The sequence below is a fragment of the Lepidothrix coronata genome, unplaced genomic scaffold (assembly GCF_001604755.1).
Source record: "Lepidothrix coronata isolate B3197 unplaced genomic scaffold, Lepidothrix_coronata-1.0 Scaffold1, whole genome shotgun sequence".
Taxonomy (NCBI): domain Eukaryota; kingdom Metazoa; phylum Chordata; class Aves; order Passeriformes; family Pipridae; genus Lepidothrix; species Lepidothrix coronata.
In genome coordinates, this window is record NW_016690181.1 from 13,201,801 (window position 1) to 13,223,183 (window position 21,383).

At 42.6% G+C, this 21,383-nt stretch overlaps 1 protein-coding gene across 7 annotated transcripts in view; it reads right to left on the minus strand.

The window, feature by feature from the left end:
- The window catches only part of OSBPL5 (oxysterol binding protein like 5), a 177,753-nt gene that overhangs the window by 2,284 nt on the left and 154,086 nt on the right, over positions 1-21,383 (minus strand). For 5 of the 7 annotated variants that reach the window (XM_017813166.1, XM_017813128.1, XM_017813159.1 and 2 more), the window contains 13 exons: positions 20,667-20,886; positions 16,763-16,947; positions 15,313-15,394; positions 14,619-14,717; positions 12,773-12,869; positions 11,679-11,777; positions 10,349-10,446; positions 8,403-8,492; positions 5,505-5,641; positions 2,756-2,941; positions 2,075-2,213; positions 805-922; positions 74-179 (listed from right to left, as the gene is read on the minus strand). In XM_017813166.1, the coding sequence (XP_017668655.1) occupies positions 74-179; positions 805-922; positions 2,075-2,213; positions 2,756-2,941; positions 5,505-5,641; positions 8,403-8,492; positions 10,349-10,446; positions 11,679-11,777; positions 12,773-12,869; positions 14,619-14,717; positions 15,313-15,394; positions 16,763-16,947; positions 20,667-20,886 (1,656 nt within the window). The remainder of the gene's footprint in view (positions 1-73; positions 180-804; positions 923-2,074; positions 2,214-2,755; positions 2,942-5,504; positions 5,642-8,402; positions 8,493-10,348; positions 10,447-11,678; positions 11,778-12,772; positions 12,870-14,618; positions 14,718-15,312; positions 15,395-16,762; positions 16,948-20,666; positions 20,887-21,383) is intronic. The other 2 variants (XM_017813172.1, XM_017813136.1) reach the window with 1 other exon arrangement.

Consider the following 21,383-nt stretch of genomic DNA (forward strand, 5'->3'; position numbering starts at 1 on the left):
CAGTGAGGAGTTAAATGCCATAGGTTATTTTCAGCCCATTAAAATAATTGATTTGATGACAGCAAATAGTTACCTGTGTATGTCTTGTTGGGCTCTCTGTAGAGATAAGACGGCTGAGTGAATTTCCTTCAGGTGATTCATTTCTTTCCCACACTGAGCACACAGGCTTTCAAACCCTGTGGCAAAGTATTGAAGGAGAATTATGTTTTGCATCACCATTCTAGTGGTAGTGATGAAACACAACACAGATTCACCCAGCAAACGGCTGGCTGTGATCTAATTGTCACAGCCAGGGGGATGCTTTCAGGAAGAAACACAGAGAGAAGGAGACAGGGAACAGAATCTTCCACCCTGAAGACTCAGGCCACTGGAACAGGTCCTGTGACACTGGCTTAGAGGCCTTTCTCAGTCAGCTCTCAGGCAATTTTGGCAGCATGCTCCCCAGCTGAGGGGAGGAGAACGGAGTGCTCGCACCTGCCCCTATCTCTGAAACATTCAAGGTCACCTCTAACAAAAGCAGAGAAAAGAGAATGACAAGGGCTGTTTCCTATCTGTTGACTGGAATGTCAGTGTATTTTTTCAACATGTTTGTGCCAGGAGTGGGAAGCCCTTGTTGGCATGGATAGTGTAAGGCAGAGAGGCAATACATACAGAGAACAGAAATGCAGAACATTCTGTGTGTTTGCCTGTGGGCTGTTGGCCCATGGTATTAACTGGGCTGGGAAATGTCCCAGGGCTGGCTCGAGGAATAAGGTACAAAGGGAAGAACATTAAAGCCTGACCCAGTGATACACAAATACTTGCCATCATCATCTGAGAGCTCCTGCACTGACTCTGGCGTTGAACAGCTGCTCTCTGTATTCTGGCTGTGGTTGGACGGCTGATCACTGGTTTTGCGGCGCCTGCAGTCCTTGGCAGACCTCTGGATTAAACAGGGATTACAAGAGTCTCAGTTGATGTCAAATTGGAAACTCGGGTGTCTGCTTTAAACAAAATAATTCGGGGTGTTGGGAAATACGTCTGAGATTAGGAAGTCTGACTGCTTTCTCCGCAACTCCTGGTAGTTGGACTCCTGACAGCTACTTAAGGATATTACACACATGCCCTGCAGACAAGCATTTCCTCAAATGACAACATCCTTAAGACACCTATCCAAATATTCTTGTAGCTTTAACTGACACACACTGGTGATGAACCTTATAGTTCCTCTGCTGACTTGTGTACCCACTCAACTACATACATAAGAGAAAAGATGAAAAGAAGAAAAAATTAGAATCAAATTTCCCAGGGAAGATTTTTCAGAAGGTGCATGAAGGATTTAAATATCACAGAAATTTTATGCCTAATTTCTTCATGCGCTTCAGAAAGTTTCTCCCTACCTCTTAGATGGGTAAACCAAACACATTGATTCAAACTTCTCACCAGAGGGTCTGAAAAGCAGTTATAAACCTCAACTTCCCAATGCTTCAGAGACATTCAGATTCAGGTATTATAAAAGAAAAGTCTACATACATAATAAGATACAAGTTTTTCAGTGTGATATGGGTTATATTTAGCTAGTTCAGCAGTTCAACGTTTAAGAAGTGTGTTATCAATTACATATATCACTCTAAAGATGAAAGCGGTGAGATGAAAGTATCATCTGTTTAAGGGAAAGGATGGAGAGAGGTTTCTTGTCTTGTCTGAGAGAAAGTAAGTGATGAAGGCTGATGGCAAAGACTGAAATTGAAGTTGCAGGATCTCAATTCTGCACTCCAAAACCTGTGTGAAGTTTTCTGCTTTGGAACTGCTGAACTGTGAAGTTCAGCTCAGTCATGTGCAAAACCCACTAAAGGGTCATTTTCACTAAGATTAGGTGGAAGAAAAATGCCAAAATGGATAGAATATGTCAAGCAATGATTATAATTATTTGGAGTTAATGATGGTATGATGTTGCAGGTCTACAGTCATAAGCTGTATTTATCCAAAACAAACCTTTCAGCCTATGCTGTGCTTACATGAAAATGCCGTAGAAGAGAGCTGTGTATTTAAACAATCCTAAAGAATACTATATTCCCCAAAACAGGCTTTTTACCTTGTGCCGTGTAATTTGATTGTTTATGCACGTTGTTTTGTGGTTTGACATCCTTGTAGATAAGTGTCTTTCCATTGTCTGAAGTATTCCATCCTTCTCAAATTGGGCAATGTCGTTCAAAGGATCCCAAGGCCTTAGACTTTTGAGACCAAATGAAAAAAATACCATCAGAAAAGCAAGAATCCCACACCAGGTATGTTAAGACCAATACACTAATTCCACATGCCTCAGGGCAGGCAATCATCCCTGACAGTAACCGGAGTTTCCAGATACAGTGACAGGAGTAGCAGATGCTTTCCTCCACATTCACAGTTCCTTGCCATGAATGAGGGGGTTCAGCCTCCAGAGGCTTCACCCTTCTTGGCAGGGGAGGAGAGCACAGCTTTTAACTCTGCTCAAACAGTGCAGAAAATCTCTGCTAAATGACTCCACACTTGATTGCAGCAATAGGGATTCGCACCAATGGCATAGTGGATTTTCCTTTGCTGAGCCCCCATTTTCAGCTATTCCCAATTAGCATCAGAAATATGTATTATAATGATGACATGGAGCTCAGAAAGGGCAAGCTCTGGACATAGTTTGGGAAATGGCAGGACTCCAATTACAGGTCTGTAACCTTGCTTGCATCCCTGGGGACTCAAGCAGTGAGGTCTGCTCATAACCCCCAACCCCAGCACTCACTCCTCGTATTTGTAGCGCCATTCGTTAGTTGTGGCATCGTGCTGGAAGAGCAGTGGCTTCCACTCCGTGCCATTTTCCCTCCGCTCCCGGGCAGCATTCCTCTGCTCCTCCTCCAGCACAAATTTTTCCTGTGTTGCCTTGTGTTGATCGCCTTTGTTTATTGCACTGGTAACGTGCTGCCAAAGCCTAGAAATAAACAGGGAAGCAAGTTAAACCACCTCAAAACCAATGATGCATTTTGCCAGCTGGAACTTCAGAGCAGACGCTTGTCTGGTCTATTGTAACAGGATTGTTCTGCCTCAGTTTTGGCTTGTAAATTAAAGAATGGCAACACTGAACGACCTGCTGAAGTACAGGGGACTTTCCCTTACATAGCATCACCTACAATATTCATTAAATTCTTCAGTGTTGTCTGTGCGAGTTATAGGATCGTTATGCTCAATTCACCGAGATCAGAGGCCTCTTTAGAGGTGACTGATGGGGAATCTGTTCTCTTCCTTGCCCTTTCAGGCATTTCAGTTTAGAAGCCTTTGTGTTAATGTCTATGCCCCAAACAAAGGCTTTATGTTTAAAGTTTAAAAGCACTGGAAAACAAATTTGTGTGCATATCTTGCATATTGTACTCCTATATAGAATTAGCTACCAGATCTGCAGGCAGCTGATTCAATCTGCAAGCAACGGACAGGTCCTTGTGCTCATGAACTGCGAGCACGAGCACAGGCTTTCACCCGCACTTGTTTTCAGCTGCCAAAGGATACGTGATCCATCATATGATGTCTCACTGAGCCTCTGCCCTGGGGAGAGGATCTGCCTTTTACGAGAGAAAAATCATTACTTTTTTTTTTTTTTTCTTACTATAGCCAAGCTGTGATAGGCCTCTCCACAGTTCCTCTAACCAAAGCACTTTAATCTTCATTTCAGATTGGAAATACTTCTGAGGCTAGCAGCTAGCCCTCCCAACACATTACCAAGTGGTTAGACTATGCACAGGAGATCCAGGCTGTTCCAGTATTCCCAGCTCCACAAAACACTCGTCTTCCATTTAGAAGATGAATACATTACTGCATTTAATTTGGAGCTTGCTGTGAAGCTCTTAATTTAAAAGGGATATTGATGATTTCATTATATTTCTATCAGCATACATTAACACACTTCCAAAAATGCGGACTCTTAGATAATTACTGAAGGCAGAGGAACACTTTCCTTTCCTTTTTAACAAGTCACTCCCATATTTCTGTATATGAATATTTTCTCTCAGAAACAAAGGAAGGAAATTCAATTCAAAGTCAGTGATGAGGGTGGGGGAGGAGTGGAAATAATGGCCTGAGAAAATACTGAGGTGGTGTAAAGTCCGTCCTAAGGAATGCAGTGGTGTAAAGTCCTCTAATTCTAAGAACCTCAGAGGGACATGCACAAAACTGTTTGACAAGGGCAAATTACTCCATCAAGAGCTGCATGTGTCAGGCAAAGAGACCCTCCACAGTGAGCTGCATAATGGTACGAGCTTCAGAGGCTCTCCCACATTTGTGAAAATAGGTGATTTTCAGGTGATTTCAGGTGGATTAGATGGTAATTTATTCATACAAATGTCAGCATAAGGAGTGCGGTGGAATGTCTGTTAGGGGTCTCTATTTTCCCTTTTGCCTCTTTCCCTTGGATGCATGTATCATTGTTATCTCTGATGTAGCAAAGAGGGTCAGCTCTGGCCATAACGTGGTAAACAGAGAACTGGAGATTCTTTGTCCACAAGACTGAGATTTCTTGTCTCCCTTAAAAAAATCTTCTGAAGATTAATAGAGAAATGTACTGCAGTCTGCTCTGAAATGGCAATTGCATAACTGTAAGTTACAAATACAGACTTTATTGCCGGTAACATCCACTGTTGTCCAAAACAAACTATATGTTTGTATGTTTTTATTTTCATGCAATCCATTTCTTTACCTGTGAAAAGGGGAATCTTCTTACTGTGATGTGATGCAACACCAAAATCAGATGCCCACAGAGGTGGGCATGTAATGCAGAGCCAGGCAGCAAACTGTATGTGCTGGCTTGGCATGTTGCCTGGTGCTGGCTGACCAAACCGGAGAAGTGGCAGAACTAGCTGGTTTGAAGCCAGCACCACATAACGTTGCTCAACAAATAATGTTCTTGCCCAGCAACTGGTTTGGTGACGTATTAGTCATTCCTTCAATTTTCTAAGTTGTTTGCCAGGACTACATTTTTAGGTAACCTAGATCACTAAAAAAACCTGGTGCAGACTTCATCGGAGATCTCAGCTGAGTTAAACATACATTTAATTGTATTCTTTCATAAAAACCTGTTATGTGGTTCAAACTACTGCTTCTCTTGATGCCAGGACTTTCCACAATTTAAGATCCTGTGGTTGAAACAACCCTTCGTAACAAGATATCCAACCGCGGGTTGACACCTTGCCCTTCCATAAAGTGTTCCAGCAGTTACACAGACTTTGTTCATGGTCTTTGGAGTCCAAGCAGAGTTGTTATTTCAAGCAGATAAAATGTAGTCTCCATAATTTGTCAGCCCAGGTCCCTGGTTATTTCAGAGCTATACCTTGTGAAAATACTCCAGAGCTAATAGCCTGGAAAAAAATAGGTAAATGGCTGGGTAATATGTGCAGACAAAGCAGGTCACTGCCTTTCCAGGACTGTGCTGAGGAATTGGGAGCCTTCTGATCAGAGCCCTGCCCCCGGCAGGGAAGAGGCAGCGAGACATTCCACGAGCTCCCTACCTCTCTGACTCAAAGTCCGTCTGCTCCTCAAAAAGCACAATGTGGCGCTTCAGCCTCTGCCTTCGTACTTCACTGGTCGGGTTCCAGAACACTTCTGCATTCCCGCTTTTCAACTCATTTATATGCACTTCCCCATCCTGAGAAGCAGAATTAGGTGAAAATGTTAATGACAATCAGAAACACAAGGCAGAAAACAAACCTGACAAATGAAAGCTGCTTCTGGATTTTGATCAGGGATACAGTTCGATTAGGAGGCTTATCTCCCCCTCTATCCCATAAAATCTCACTGAATGCTTCCTGAAAGTTTCTAATAGAAACAGATGAGGTGAGGCATTCCAGAAGCACTGGCAGAATTAATCACAGAATAATTAGAAAGGGACCCGGTCCCTCCTATTAGTCTTGTCCCCAAACATGAGGACAAGAAGCCCTAAGATACTCTTCTTTCCCCACTGTTCCTCCCAGCTACCACCCAGCACATATAAACAAGAGCCCTAGCTCCTTTTCCAATATTTCTTCCATTCCTCAATGCTGAAATCTCACACAGAGCCCCCTGAAATAACATCCTCTCCAGAAAGGAGAGCTAAAGCTGAGATACTCTTTCACATTTTTCTTCTTTTGAGTTTAGCCAGATTTTTCTACTATTGCTCCTGAATTTCATTTAGCTCTTCAAAATGTCATCAGTCTTCAATTCTTACTCCTTGCCAATCTACTTGGCAACAAACTACTAAGCAGCACTTCCCTGATCTGAGGCTGGCTAGACAATATTGTTATGCCCCTGCTTAACTGATCTGTTTCCCAGCCTGGCTCAGACACAGCAATGCCACAGAGCCAGAGAGGGTAGTTTACAGAATGAACAGCCTGACGCTGACTGCAAGTGGAATGAATCAGATGGTTACAGCTGATGAGCAGTATATTGATGCCATTCAGCTGCCTGGACACGGTGTGAGTATCAGGCAAACCTTATTTAAGTCATGACTACCGGCTTTGCCCATAGCTGCCTAATTTCTTTGCATCCCATTGGCTGCATTTCTCCCCCTGCACATGTTTCGTGATGTATGTCTCAAAGTCATCACATCTTCAGCTGTGAAATACCTTCAACCCTGAGGGACTATCATCCCTCCTCAAAGTCTCCCTCAGGACTTCCTCTGCCATATCCTGAGATGCCAGTTCCAGCACTGATCTGAGGTCCTGAAGAGACCCCCAGTTGCAGATAGGAGGAGGCAGGCAGGCATTATCAAGCATCACTACATGCATCTCTAAGGGGCATATATAAAGCACTTAGCTGCTGCTGTGATCCTAGGACTGAAAAGCATTGGAATTTGCTTCCCTTCTTTATTCAAGTGGGTTTTCAGATCCCAAGACAGAGAATTTACCTTTCAAATGCGAAGGTTTCTGTCAGGAAACTGGACAGTATCAGAGAAAATCCAGGAGAGCAGGCCAATACTCTCAGCAGGGAGGGAGGAGAACAGGCACCCTTCCTATCAGTGCACAGCAGCTCCTCTATTCACAGCACAGAATTGCAAACAGTTGCTCACAGAGCCACCCTTTCAAAGCCATTTTAACTTCTTTTATACATCATTATAGTTTTGTGCACCACAACCAACCGGGACAAAGAACAAGGGAGGAATAAATAAACAGAAGGCTGGAAGCTGAGCAGCACACAACCACGTGCCTCTGTGCCCCAGGGGAGCCCCTCGGTTACATATTCTTGCGGATGGTGTTTGCAGGACCCTCCACAGACAAGGTACTCCCCAGCCCAGCACAACTCACAATTGCCAAGGCCCATCCTGCAGGAAAGGGAGCTCAGGATGGAAAAGCTACCCGGGCACAGGGAGCAAATCACTTTGTATAAGCCCAGAAAGGGCAAATATCCCAATTTCAAAATGGGCATTAGCTTTTTATGTAAAAAGACAGACTGTCTGAGGGGACGAGTCCAGTACCAAAGGCTACACTGTGGTTAGGACCTCACTACAGAAAGGGCTTTATCCGGGCACATTTCACCTGACCTATTTTAAATACCTCCTTCAGGATGAGACAAATCTTGTCTCAGAAGTGGCAATTTCTATGGACTGGAAATGAAGCACAGGACAACTGTAATGATGATGTAGATGTCCAAATGTTGCTGAGAGGAGAAATATCTAGCCAATGTCCACCCAAAGCCCAGTGCTCACTGCTTTTGCCACAGTTACCAGGAGTTTCAATCAAAACTAGACTACATCCTTCACCATGGAACTTTATTCTTGTTGGATTTGCGCTTGAGGGTGACTTGAAGCGATTCACTTGTGTATACAAAGTGCACAAAGGTGCTAGGTGCTCTGAGCTGCACATACAACAGAATCTCACTGAGTTTATGTCTCTGTCCTTCACCTCATGAACAGAGGAATAACTGTCTGCTATCATAAATAATGAATTTAAAACCCTTTGAATTCAAACCCCTGTGAATTCAAAACCCTGTGAAGTTCTTCCCTGATACTGATGTAACTGAGGAAGTATTGAACACACCAGACAAAAGGAAGCCTCATGATCTTCACAGTCCCACCTAACACATACTATATCTCTTGCCATCAGTGCTCGTCCTAAGCCTCAGACCCTAAATACAGAACCACTGGCTTTGATGAAAACCCTCCTTACTGTTCCCAGCTTTGACCCATGCTCTGGGAATGCAAGTAGATGGGACTACTGAAGTGTAAATGACCTTGAGAGGTACCTTGAGAGGTGTGTCCTGGAAGAAGCAGGACACGCTTGCCTGCACTCCCTGGGGCTGGCGGGAAAAGGCAGGACATGGCCCTTGGCAGCACCCATTCCATCGTGGGGAGCCCGCCAAGGGCTGCCATCCTCCCACGCACCCTGCTGCCATGAGCACTTAACCTGTCAGCAACTTCGATTATCATGTGTTACCCAGTGTCCATTGAGACTTGCTAACACTTCTTCTCCTGATTTAATCTTCCCAGAGATTTGATTAATGCTCGCGCTGCCACCGAAGAAGGGCTGTCAGGGGAGAACAGGAACAGAAAATTCGATCAGTCTAGTGAGAACTGGAAGGGAACCAAACACAGTGATGCAGCAGTAGGGAAGGAAAGTGCAACCTGCTTGACTTCCACTATTTCTGGGGAAAGGCAGAATGAATTCTAACATGGATTTTGACTATCTCACATTGTGCCCTCTTCCTTTTGTTTGCAACACCAAAATCACTGTAGCTGCAGCAAGGGAGATAAACCTTCAGGTGCATCAACAGTCAGCAGTACAAGGCCTCACTTTCATTGCAAATACACTTATTTATTGTCAGCTAGACACTGGGATAAGTGTATGTGGACAAGTCCTTCCCATTGTCCAGAATTACATTACAGTTTGCACTCTTATACTTGCAGCCTTGTCCAAAGAAAAGGAGCAGCACTAATGCTGACTTTTCCTGCTTATGGGACAGCAACAGCAGTGTGGCAGTGCTGATGACTGCATCTGTGTCAATTTGCCAATGAAGAAGTTCTCACCAGCAGCAAACAAAAAAAAAGAAAAAGGGTATTTCCAGAGTCAAGGAAAAGATTCTCAGAACAATGGAAAATTCCCCTCATCTCCTGTCTGCCAAACACAGGAAACAGCAGTGATAAGTGACCAGCTCTTTTATTCATACCACACAACATTTCTTCAGTCATTTTAGCACCTACTTTCCAATAATATTTGTGCAAAGGAACTTTTTTTTAAAATAACAATACAAAACCAAATTTCACACAACACCCATGGATAAAGAAATCACGAGTATCTCAAGCACTTGCAATCCAGCAGAGAACTGGTACATATCCAAATTAATAACGAAGTTATAGGGTTTACCTTTAATTTCTAACAATTATACTAAAAAAGGTAGATGAGAAATACTCAAAGCAGAGCATGTAATTAAGACACAGGGTCCTTTCTGAGTTATCTTTAGATTCAGGGTATTGTTTTCAAGCTAGGAAAGAAGGGTCTGCACTTTAAGTTCTGAAGAGTCTGTAGGTAGATGACACTGACCAAAGTCAGGGCACTATCCCATTGGCCTCAACACAGTACACCAGGCCTACGGGAAGAACAGGCTTTAAAGACAGGCATGTGCAAATGTCAAGAAAGTGCACAGGGATACAGTTCACTTTGTAAAAGGCAAATAAAGACAAAAAATTATTATTGCCCTAGAAAAAATTCAGTTTGCAAAAGACTCCTCTAACTCCAGTGATCTCTTACATTTGCATGGCTAAGGCTGCAACTCTGAAGTCCTGCAGTCTCTCAGTTCTTTAATTTTTTTCCCAGGCAAGAAATTGTTAGTTGGAGCAGAAAAGAAACAGATGCTCCTTAAAAAGCAAGTTAAGTGCCCAAGGAAAGTTACAGGTTATCATTTTCCTTCCCAAATTTTAATACATGTAGTAACAGGAATGCTCAAAAATTCTTCCATTTTGCCTGCATACCATAAATCTGCATCATCAGGCTTTCTAGGGGAGGGACTAGATACATGAACAAGTCAGTGCAAGGCTTGTCAGTGTGACAGCCACCTTGCTGTATTTTTCAAGCAGAAATAATTGTACCTGCCTGAACAGAAACCATGCTGTCAGCGCCAAACTTTCAGAACTAAGTTTGGCCAGTAGCCAGTCAGCCAGCCGACAGTGAAAAAATCATGCGTAAAACTAAGGCTTCCTGGGTTCAAATCAAGTTGCATGAGGCAAAACTGACTGCAGGGTGATGCCTCCTCTCCAGGTAGGCCAGCTATGGTGCACACACACATTGCTGGTATAAAAATGATCTGGTGTGTATGGTCAAACCCTGCCTGGGGCACAGGGACAAGCATGAGACCCATTCAAAATGGGGGCTACAAAGTCTCTTACCTTCAGCTTGAATTCCAGTTCTGCCCTGTGGTTAGTTTTCTCACAGTCAATGGTAACTTTCCCTCCAAGCTCCATTGTCATGGTACCATATAAAAGTCCTGAAAGTTAAAAAAGATGCTTAAGAAAGGCCCCAATGGAAACTACCTGCTTTCTCAGGTCAACCCGGCTCTCAATTGACATGCTGTGAAATTCACTACTTGGCTTAAAGTTTTGAAAAGATAGAACTTGAAGTTTCTGGGAAATGGTTGTTTACTATAAGCATGAAGAATCCTCCTGAGTCTGTATTCCCCATTTATTACACCAGCTAGGAAATAGCTTGACTCACAAGTGCTGATATTGCACCTGTGGCAAGCTGAAAGTGGGACAGGAAAAATAAAGAAGGTTGTACCCTGCAACTTTATTTATACCAGTGCTTAAACAGACCCAGTTGCTTCTCACAGGGTGGATGGGGAAGAGGTGAGCTGTAATGGGATTCAGCAGAATCTGGGAGACCAGTAGTCATGTAGGGGACTTCTTCTTATACATGTTTACCATTTGCTGAAGAGGTCGTTTGCAGAAAAAGAAAAACAACAAGAAAAAGACTTATGCACTGGAGTGCATAAGTGTGATTTACAGAAGTTACTGTTTTCAGGTATCCAGCCCCTCCATAAATATTAACCTTGAAGTCAAGGTGCTAAATTAAAAAATATTCATAAATCAAAATTGGATCCAACTGCTGATTTTATCACTGTGGTTGAAATGCCACCGACACAGCTTCCTGAGGAGAAATGCTTCCTGAGGAGCAGTGAATCAGCAGCCATCCCCCAGCCTCAGTGCACATTGGCTCAACAGAGCAAAGCCACACAGTAATAAGTATAAGCCTCACTGAGGCGGCTCATACTCTGAGGAATAACAAAGAAATTGGAAGAGAATTTAGGATTTTCCTTTATTCCCAGAAAGCAAGAAAACATATTAAACAATTTCAGTGTTAACATAAGAAAAACTTTTTATCCTCAGAAGCTCAGAAATGTAGTCTTATTCTTTCCATCTCCACTTTATCTGCAGTGCATATATGCAGCATTTTTCTGTTTCTATGCAGTGTTAAAACTAATGCAGATGGGCCTAATTCCCTCCTCAGCTCTGCACAGACAGAACAAAAAGACTTCAGTGAGAATGACCAGTCTCCTGCTGAGCACTGTGACTCATGTGTGGAGCAACTGCTCTCTGGAGTTACCAGTCCCTGTGGTGTCACTTACTTGAGAGGGGAGAGCCAGTGCAAAGTTAGTCAGTAAGATACCATTGTATTTATTATTCTTTCTGTTTGCTTCCTATTTGATGACTCATAACTTACCTTTACAGTGGGCGTATGGCATAGTAATTATATAGTCTTCCCCTCTGTTTAGAAACATCAGCTTTGCTTTCCCATCCAACAGTGCAGAAAGTGAGTTACCTATAATTTAAAAGAACAAATACACATACATTAAAAATGCATGTTATACTCGGTCCCTCATACTACTTTAGAAAAAACATTTCCATTTAAATGTCAGTCACTAATGTAAGAAAAGATATGAAACGCTCATAATTCAGGACCCTGCAAATCATGCAGTTGGAGCAGGCAGTTCTAACAAACTGCTGTATGGCTCTCATTTGCTCTGGCATTTAGACCCTGTTGCAGAAAGAGAAGTAGATTAAACAGGTCACTAGTGGGGTGCAGAAAAGAGTTCTAATGCTTAGAAGTTTTTCAGGTCCTTCTGTTCTCACAACTTTTCTGATTGTGTATGATCCCAGATAACAAAAAAAATTGCCAGAAGGACAGCAAAGACTATTTACAAGTGTTTCAGCAAATACACTTAGTGGAAGATAACAATTAAGAGGCATTTGTCTAAACAAAAAAACTATTTCAAACAGCAACACAGTTCCAGAGTCTGGAGTTGTGCTGTTAGCACTGATATTAAAGGATTCAAGGACATTTTGAAGCTCTGGGGTTCAGCTCTCAGGGACCTGAGAGCTAGATAAAGGGTGTTACATTTATACAGACTTCTGCACTTGTCGGTTGGATGGTCAAATAGCTGTAAAGTGACTCAACTATGAGCACACACAAAGTGGTCTGACAACCAACTGCCAATACATTCTTACAAACTTTTGCTTTCAGAAAAACAGGCTTTTAAAACTCTCAATCTTTCTATCTGTTTGTGTTTTTTTGGGTTTTTTTTTTTTTGTTTGTTTGTTTGTTTGTTTTTTTTTAATATCAGTGTGGTTTCACACTGGAATGGTGGAAATGGGGAAAACCTATGAAAGCCAAGATAAGGAGTTAGGCTATCCTGATGCTAGATCTTATAAGCATTTCTTTGATCTTAGCTCTCAACGCGCTCAGGAGTGATTGAAAAACAAATGAAAACCAATGCCACAATATTACCTGGGGGATGCTTAAACTTAATGCCTTACCATAAAACTTGGACCTAGCTAGAATGCTGCCAGTAATGCAGAATCCATCCTTCCTATTGCTGACATGAAAAGCTGACACTGGCGGATGATGGGAGACCTAGAACAAAAATAGGCAGAGGTCATTCAGAGCAGTTTTTACAGGTTAAACAGAGAGGTGGGTGCACACACAACCTCACAGACTCCAGGGAGAGCACAAGACAGAGGCTGTAGGACTAAGCCCCATCTGCATCATTAACCTCCATGTTAAAGGAAGGAACATGATGCCTGTCCTCATTACATATGAGAACGTTATATATCCAAACTTTCTCCCCCACTCTGTATTTTCTTGAGCTTGTATGTGTGAGATCACTTAGAGTGTCAGATTTTCAACACAATAAATGAACAGTGCAGAACTTTTGGGCACCATTTGAATAATCTCCATAAAATGAATGCAGTGGCTAAAATAAAAATTTTATCAAAGCAAAAATTATCTGATTAAATAGGAAAAAAAGTGCATGTGAAACAGGGAGTCTCTTTAGCAAAGTCCACGTGGTTCTCAGATCCCTGCAGAGGGACCTGGATAGGTTGGAGAGTTGGGCTGATTCCAACGGGATGAGGTTCAACAAGGTCAAGTGCCAGGTCCTGCACTTTGGCCACAACAACCCCCTGCAGAGCTACAGGCTGGGCACAGAGTGGCTGGAGAGCAGCCAGACAGAGAGGGATCTGGGAGTTTGGACTGACAAGAAGCTGAACAAGAGCCAGCAGTGTGCCCAGGTGGCCAAGAAGGCCAATGGCATCCTGGCCTGTATCAGGAACAGTGTGGCCAACAGGTCCAAGGAAGTGATTCTTCCCCTGTACTCAGCACTGGTGAGGCCACACCTGGAGTGCTGTGTCCAGCTCTGGGCACCTCAGTTCAGGAAGGATATTGAAGTGCTGGAGCAGGTCCAGAGAAGAGCAACAAGGCTGGTGAAGGGACTCGAGCTGGGGCTGTTCAGCCTGGAGAAGAGAAGGCTCAGAGGAGACCTCATCACTCTCTACAACTCCCTGACAGGAGGTTGTAGCCAGGTGGGGGTTGGTCTCTTCTCCCAGGCAACTATCAGCAAGGCAAGAGGGCATGGTCTCAAGTTGTGCCAGGGGAGGTTTAGGCTAGATATTAGAAAGAATTTCTTTACAGAGAGGGTGGTCAGACATTGGAATGGGCTGCCCAGGGAAGTGGTGGATTCTCCGTCCCTGGAGATTTTTAAAAAGAGACTGGATGTGGCACTCAGTGCCATGGTCTAGCAACCGCAGTGGTAGTGGATCAAGGGTTGGACTTGATGATCTCGGAGGTCCCTTCCAACCCAGCTGATTCTATGATTCTACGATTCTATCCCTTTATTAACACTGAAACTGTCGAAGTACATTTTCTCAGGCCAGTTTACTTTTGATCTCTGCCCTTCATTTATTCACAAAGACATAGAGATAAGCCCTCAATTTACTCCTATCAAAATCATTATAGAAAGTTTAGAAATAAAAGACAGAAGGATTTGTGTGTTCTATGTCCCTTTTGACAGAGATAAAACAACACACATTTTATCAACAATAAGAAAACAGTAGGACAGAATCCCATAGAAAAGGTCTTTATTGAGGAAGCTGATGTTATATATATGGGAGACCTGTTTTTATAGTCTTGAGTGCCTACCAAACCTCACATAACTTCTGTAAATCTGAAAAGTAAAAAGATCAGCAACCAGTTTACCGCATGTCCTGCTCTGGATATTTACACAAAGCTTCAAGTTCCTCTCCTAGGGTGAGATGTATTTCTATGCATGGAGGTGCAAACAGGTTGCAGTTTGCAACACCAGAGCATACAAGTAAAGCAACTTACCTGTTCTGCTATGTAAAATGTGTGACTGTTCGTCTGAGGGTGAAACCAACAGCAGCGAAATGTCTCTCCCAGAATAGGGTTGTATGGCTTTTTTATTCCCTGAAAAACCAAGTAATCATAACCTGCTACAAATGAAGATTTGCAATACAACTCTACAAATGGCCACAAAACAATATAATAATTTTCTCCCTGATGTTTTAAACTAGCTTACATCTATTCTCCTAATCTAATATTTTAATCTGAGCCATGGATTAATCTGCTATTCTCACCAATTTAATATTTAATACTGCCTGATCAAAGCCTTACAAGACGATCAAACCTTATTATTGCTGCTACTATACGTAGCAGGTGCATAACAATGTGGAAACACGACATAGTAGTACTAACAGGCCTGAAAATAGAAGGGAGACCAGCTTTCAGCAAAGGGAAAAGTCTTGCATCCCAGGACATGTTACTTGTTAATGACTAGTTTTGCCTTCTAACTGTCCAGTGCAAAGGCTCTGAGGTTGATCAACACTATTTTGCATTCACTGTCTACTCTGAAACCAAGTGCAACTTCAGTTTTAAAAGTAATGGTCAAAGTCTTCTGAACAATAGAAGAGGTAAATTGTCAAAGCGAAGGTAATAGAGAAATACATAACCATGCAGAAGATTGCAATGGCCATTACAACCTGAACTTCATGCCTCCTTTTACCTTTGGCTTCTTATAGAAGCCGGACAGATACCACCTCAAAACTTGCTTCATTCGAGTGTATGGATCATCTTCAAGGACAGCCCTGCAAAAGAGAATATAAAATGCTCTTTATACCGGTCACACATCACACTCATTTCTTACCAGTATAACAACATTAATTTGAATAGTATTTCCCCAGAACTAAGGGATTCTGTGCTGCTGCCAGTGACAAAGGTATCTGCCAGCAGAACTAATAGTTTTTTTAGTAGCACACATCATATAACACAAAAATAAACTGTTAAAAGGGGCAAACCTTGCCCTCTACTCCTAGAGAAAGGCTAAAAATATTTCTGGAGTGTATTGGGTTTGACTGGACATTCAAGTAGGTTAATGTGGGACTGCCACTCACAGTAGCATTTAGTCAGAGCTAACAGTACACTGTGAGTCATAAAAACAGTAATACCTATGCCACCAAAATCAAAGACAATTCTATTTTTGTCTCTTTTTCTTTGTTTTCCTCTTACTTAAAAGATGTTTAAAGCTGGTGTGCTATAAGGCCTCTATCCCACTTTGGGATTTCATACTTTAGGATGGAAGGGACTTTTAAAGGTCACCTCATCCAACACCTCGAAGACAAAGCAGGAAGTAAACATGAACAATAGAGTTCCTGGTATTTCCAACCATTTAATCAGATTTAAAAATCAACTTGGATAAGTTACTGTAAAATTTAGAAGGATCATCCATACCACAAAGAGGTTTCTTTAACAAAACCTCCAAACCTCTCAAAGTGTTCTTAGATCTCAGCACTGAGGAGAACCACTTCCTGAACTTCAGATGTTACAAATACCACAAACAAGGCTTGAAAATGCCACAGTTTTATAATCAGCCAGATGCAGTGGAATAACTGCACTGAGTAACTAGTGCTGCTATTAGAATATTGCACACAGTAGTTTCACAATCCACCAGGCATACCTCATTGAGAAGGCAGGTCCTGTCTGAAAGCATAACGTTTCCTATTTTCTACTCTGCTGCTCCCAGCAGGCCTCTCTCATCAATGGTTTTAAAACATGTTTCTTATCTGTTTATCAACCAACATAATTATATTGCTTTTGGGGGCAGAAGTGCTTGACCCTTCCGTTCACTCTCTGTCCCATTCCCCTCTGTACATGAGTACACCAGGAGGTGGCACAGCTCTGTTGTGAGATACTCAAAGGCATCAGCTGAATCCCCATCAGTTCCAGCCCGTGCTGGCAATATGTGCAGTGCAAAAGTAGTTTTGCCTGGAGTTTAACTTTTCCTTTCTCGTCCCTCACTGGCAGCAGTTTATCTTTAAAAAATCACTGCAGATGGTGCCTGGCTTGGTCTATGTTGAACCCAGCGACCTAGGTATTATCTTTTCAAGCATACCAACACATATTTTCATAAATATAAAAAAAGTGTCCAGGTCAGGCACACTCTTCATGCTGCTTACTGGGAAAGCAGGTCAGCATGGTAGTAGTAGTCTGAGAGTTTGTTAAGGAACGAGCGTGGCTCCAGGATGAAGGTGGGCAGCACCACCCGTGACAGGTCCATGCCAGGACGCAGCTGCTTCAGCAGGATCCACATCAGGCTCTTGTTCTCCTCAGAGACTGTTTCTGTTTGAGACGATTCACCTGTCTACAATGGGAAAAGGGAACTTCAGGGCAGAAACAGGAAAACCATTTCTCATGGGCATATTTACCTGGCAGGTCTAAGCTCACCCAGGCATACCTGGCCCTGGCACAAGGGTGAATACTCACCTACACCATCACAAAGAGACATCAGCTATGTCTCAGTAGAAATGAATCCCCAGAGCAATAAAGTGAGTGGTACAGAAAGCCCTGGGCACCTGTGAAAGTTGTTACAAGGCAGAGTGTTCCTTCCTGAACCGTTGTCTCCACACACCTCAGGACTGCAATGGGCCGACTTGACCCAAAATTTACCAAAGGGACTCTGCACCTCAGGTCCTCAGGAGGTGTAACATGCCCAAGGTTGTTACAGCATCACTGTGGCCTGGTGGGATGCATATAAGAAGCTCCTTTCAGTCCCATTCTCGGCAAATGAGAGACTGTAAGATATACTATTATATGTGCAGAAAATTTTAGGAGACAAACAAGTAATCAACAGAGAATGGAAGCAGTTCTCCAATTTCAAAACAAGATAAACTGGTGTGTCAGTAGGTAAAGGTCCCACTGACAGGCGACAGGCTCAAAAACTCCAGAACCCAACAATGCTGCTCAGCGCCCTCTGCAGCAGAAGTGTGGGTAATGGTGAAAAAACCCAGGGATTATGCAGTGGTTTCAGTTTCAACTGTATAGTTCCTATACATTCAATGGGGCTACGAGATGTATAACATGGAGGAATGGGCCTTTCAAGCCATCAGAGAAAAAAAATTAAATTAAATTTTCAAATATGAATGTCATTTGAATGCATCCTAGGCATCATAATTTAACAGTGAAAGAGAACACTTAGGCTTAGACTTAGACTACTGACTTTAGGCAAGAGATTTCTATGAGAAAAAAACCACAGATCCACTTCTGGAATGGACTTCAATTTAGTAGAGGACACAGCATATCCCAATAGGACTTGTAGGTGGTGTAAATCACTAAACATTCATTTTCATCACCTGAGCATTTCCAGTACCACCTTTTTGACCATCAATCAGCCCTATAGTCATAGTCAGTTTACTAGTCATATAGGGCTTGTAGACTGAGAGAATTTCAGACTCAGGAACAACAAAGCTCTTTTCATTTAAGTGTTTTTCCATTATTGTATCATTCTTATTTTGACAATCTGATGCAACACTCAGCTTGAACCTCCAAGAAGAAATGACATACCACAGCATCATCTAGGGCTTACACATGGGTCTGTCAGAACTCTCATTTTTTATCCAGGTTCTCAAGTGTGCAGGTATTGGCAAGGTAAATTTATGCCATGTTGAAATTGCTGGACAAGGTATTACTCAGAATAAATCACTGCACCAGGGACAGATGAAAACACACAGAGGATAAGGTGCAGGAGGACACAAACGACTTCAAGTAATTTCTGTTTGCTTTGCCCTGAAATACATCATCCTCAATAACCCTTTTTATAGTTCATTAAAACTAAAATCTTGGTGGAAAAAAAGGTTACCTCTATGTACTGAGGTATCTATTTTATATTCTAGACCAACTTTTGCAATCTCAAAGTCCTTCTAACAACTGTCTCTGCCATCACATTCCTACTGCAAACAAGGCAAAGCTGAAACATCAACTGCAGAAGCACACGCCTTTCAAAGCATAGAGATGCACCTGCACACGTACACACATTTCAGATGAGCCCTTCTAAGCCAAGCTGAAAATTTAACAGTTTGTGACCGTTGCCCTGCCACACCCAAACTGGCAGGTAACACACAGGCCAAGAGGCAGTTTCAGTTTAAGCTGACATATGACTTTACTGGCACGTGTTTACCTTGATACATCTGCACTCATTGCTGAGAAAAGCTACCTCATTGCACACAACAACTTACTTCTCTCTATGGTACTCTCACCAGTGGGATCAGACTCCACAACCAGTCCTACCTGTGTATCCCAGGCGACAACAGCACCATCTCTTGGCCAACAACAGAAATCTAACAAAACACCCAGTGGTCAAGGCTACACGACAGTTCTTTTTGGAAGTCCATCAGATGTTACCTCTGCCTGAGCAGTCACACTACAGCTATCCTTACTTAATGCTGCACAAAGTGTCATTCTACAACAGAAGTTTAGTCCTTTCCAGTTGCTTTGTAGTGCATTTTTTTTATTTTAATGTAAAACTGCAGAAATATCTCTCTCACACCCACATACACACATCAGTGCTGGCTGTAAGGCTTGTTCAAACACCAAAATATCACCCTACCCTAGCAACATTTCTAGGACAAGTTTGTCATGTGCCAAAAGGTGATTTCAGAATAAGCAGCTGACAGAAATTAAGTTTGCTTTCACTTTGCTGTTGCTTAGTTCCTCATCTATATTCAAAATCCCCTGTTTGAACTCAGCTCTCACTTGCTGTGTGTCTGCAGGGGAATTTGAGGGGGAAAATGCACAAAAGAGGAGTTGGGTGTAATTAGCATATATTTAACTATATTTGCTTCCCCAATATTAGTAGTACACTGTCAGGAAAACATTGAAAGAGGAGAATCAGAGGCTGGTGAAGGGGCTGGAGCACAACTCCTGTGAGGAGCAGCTGGGGAACTGGGGTTGTTTAGCGTGGAGAAAATGAGGCTGAGGGAAGACCTTATCATTCTCTACAGCTACCTGAAAGGAGTTTGTAGAGAGGTGAGTGTTGGTGTCTTCTCCCAGGTAACAAGCGATAGGAGAAGAGGAAGTGGCCTCAAGTTATGTCAGGGGAGGTTTAGATTTGATATTATAAAAAGACTTTCACTGAAAAGATTGTCGGGCATTGGAACAGGCCTGGAACAGATTATGGTGGAGTCACCACCTCTGGAGGCATTTTAAAGCCATGTAGATGTGGTGCTGAGGGACATGGTTTAGTGGTGGACTTGGCAATGCTGGATTAATGGTTGAACTAGTTGATCTTAAGGGTCTTTTCCAACCTAAATGACTCTGTAATTCTGTGATTCTAGGAAAGAAATAGCTTTCTAGCAGTGCATTTCTTTGAAGCATCAACAAGACATTAGCTTCCTTGTTCAAAGCAATTAGCAAGGGAGTGCTCAGAGCTCTGCCAGCACTGGAGCAGAGCTCCTCTGCTGCCTGCTCAGACCAATTCTCAAACAACACACTTGGTTGCCCCAGCTCTCTACCACTGCCTTCCTCAGAGGTGTCACAGCGACATCCAGCTAACAAAGGCTCTTATATGGAACAGAAATGCATCCTCCTGCTGTTAAATGACATGAGAAATGGCTTTCCAACAAGCAACTGTCATTTAGCAATCAAGTGGCTCGAATGCTCCATTCAGACACACAAAAAGGATGTTCCATGCATAATAAAAAAAGGAAAGTATCATATTTTGTGTCACGCAAGGACTGAGCACCCCAATTGGCCGGGACACATGCCCAGAATAATAATTCCCTTCCCGCTGGCTCCACAAATGTGCCAGTGCTGTGCAGCTCTTTAATGCAATAACTGGTTAAAGCAATCGCTGATGTTGGAAACATGCCAAAGCACAGAGCTGCTGCTCATAATGCATAATTATTAGAGCACATGATAATTCAACATAATTTAGCAGAAAACTGTGCGTTGCTTTATCTGTAAAACACTGGAACTCACAAAGTTGGCTGTTACCTGCCATACATCTAAAAGGCTGAACAACAAATATTGTGAACAGATACATTTTAACAGAAACAGGGAGCCACCAATTTATTATTTTTTTTTTACCTCTCCAAATTCTTCATAAATCTGCTCAATGTAAGTGGTCCCTTTCCTTCCCGGAGAGACCTCTCCATGTACTTCTGACTGATCACTCTCACTTTCATTTGTCTTCCGACTGTTCTCATGCGTTTCGTTCTCCGACTCTTCTACGTTGTCTCTCTCGGACTTGTCCGAAAAAGCATCGTTTTCCAAATGGTGGTTGTTCTCCAGGGCTGATTCATTCAAACTGCAACACACAGTTCATTAGTTGCTTCAATTTGATTTATAAAGCCACATTATTTAAGGCCTTTTAGACACGATAAAAACACCCCTGGGACTCACAATAGGGTGTGCAACCCAGGAGTGTCTCAGACATTGATTTACTGGATAACAGGGGTTTTAGCACAGAAACAGGGAGATATTTTCCATCAAAATTTTCCACTCCAAACTGCACTTCTCAAAATGTGCCACACCACACAGCTCCACTTACCCACCCTTACACAGAATTGCCACTGGCTCTGCGTGGGAGCCCACACACCAGAGGGTTACAGAGCACACACTAACAACTCTACATTGCTGATTAGAGAACTAAAGTGTCAATCAGGAGAGATCTTTCCCTTTACAGAAGCAAATCAGTGGACTGTAGCATACAGGAAATACTATGGGATACATTTTCTTTTTGGTACTACTGCTACTTTATTTCAACAGGGTGGTCCTAAGTCAGCCCTACACTAGAAAAGACAA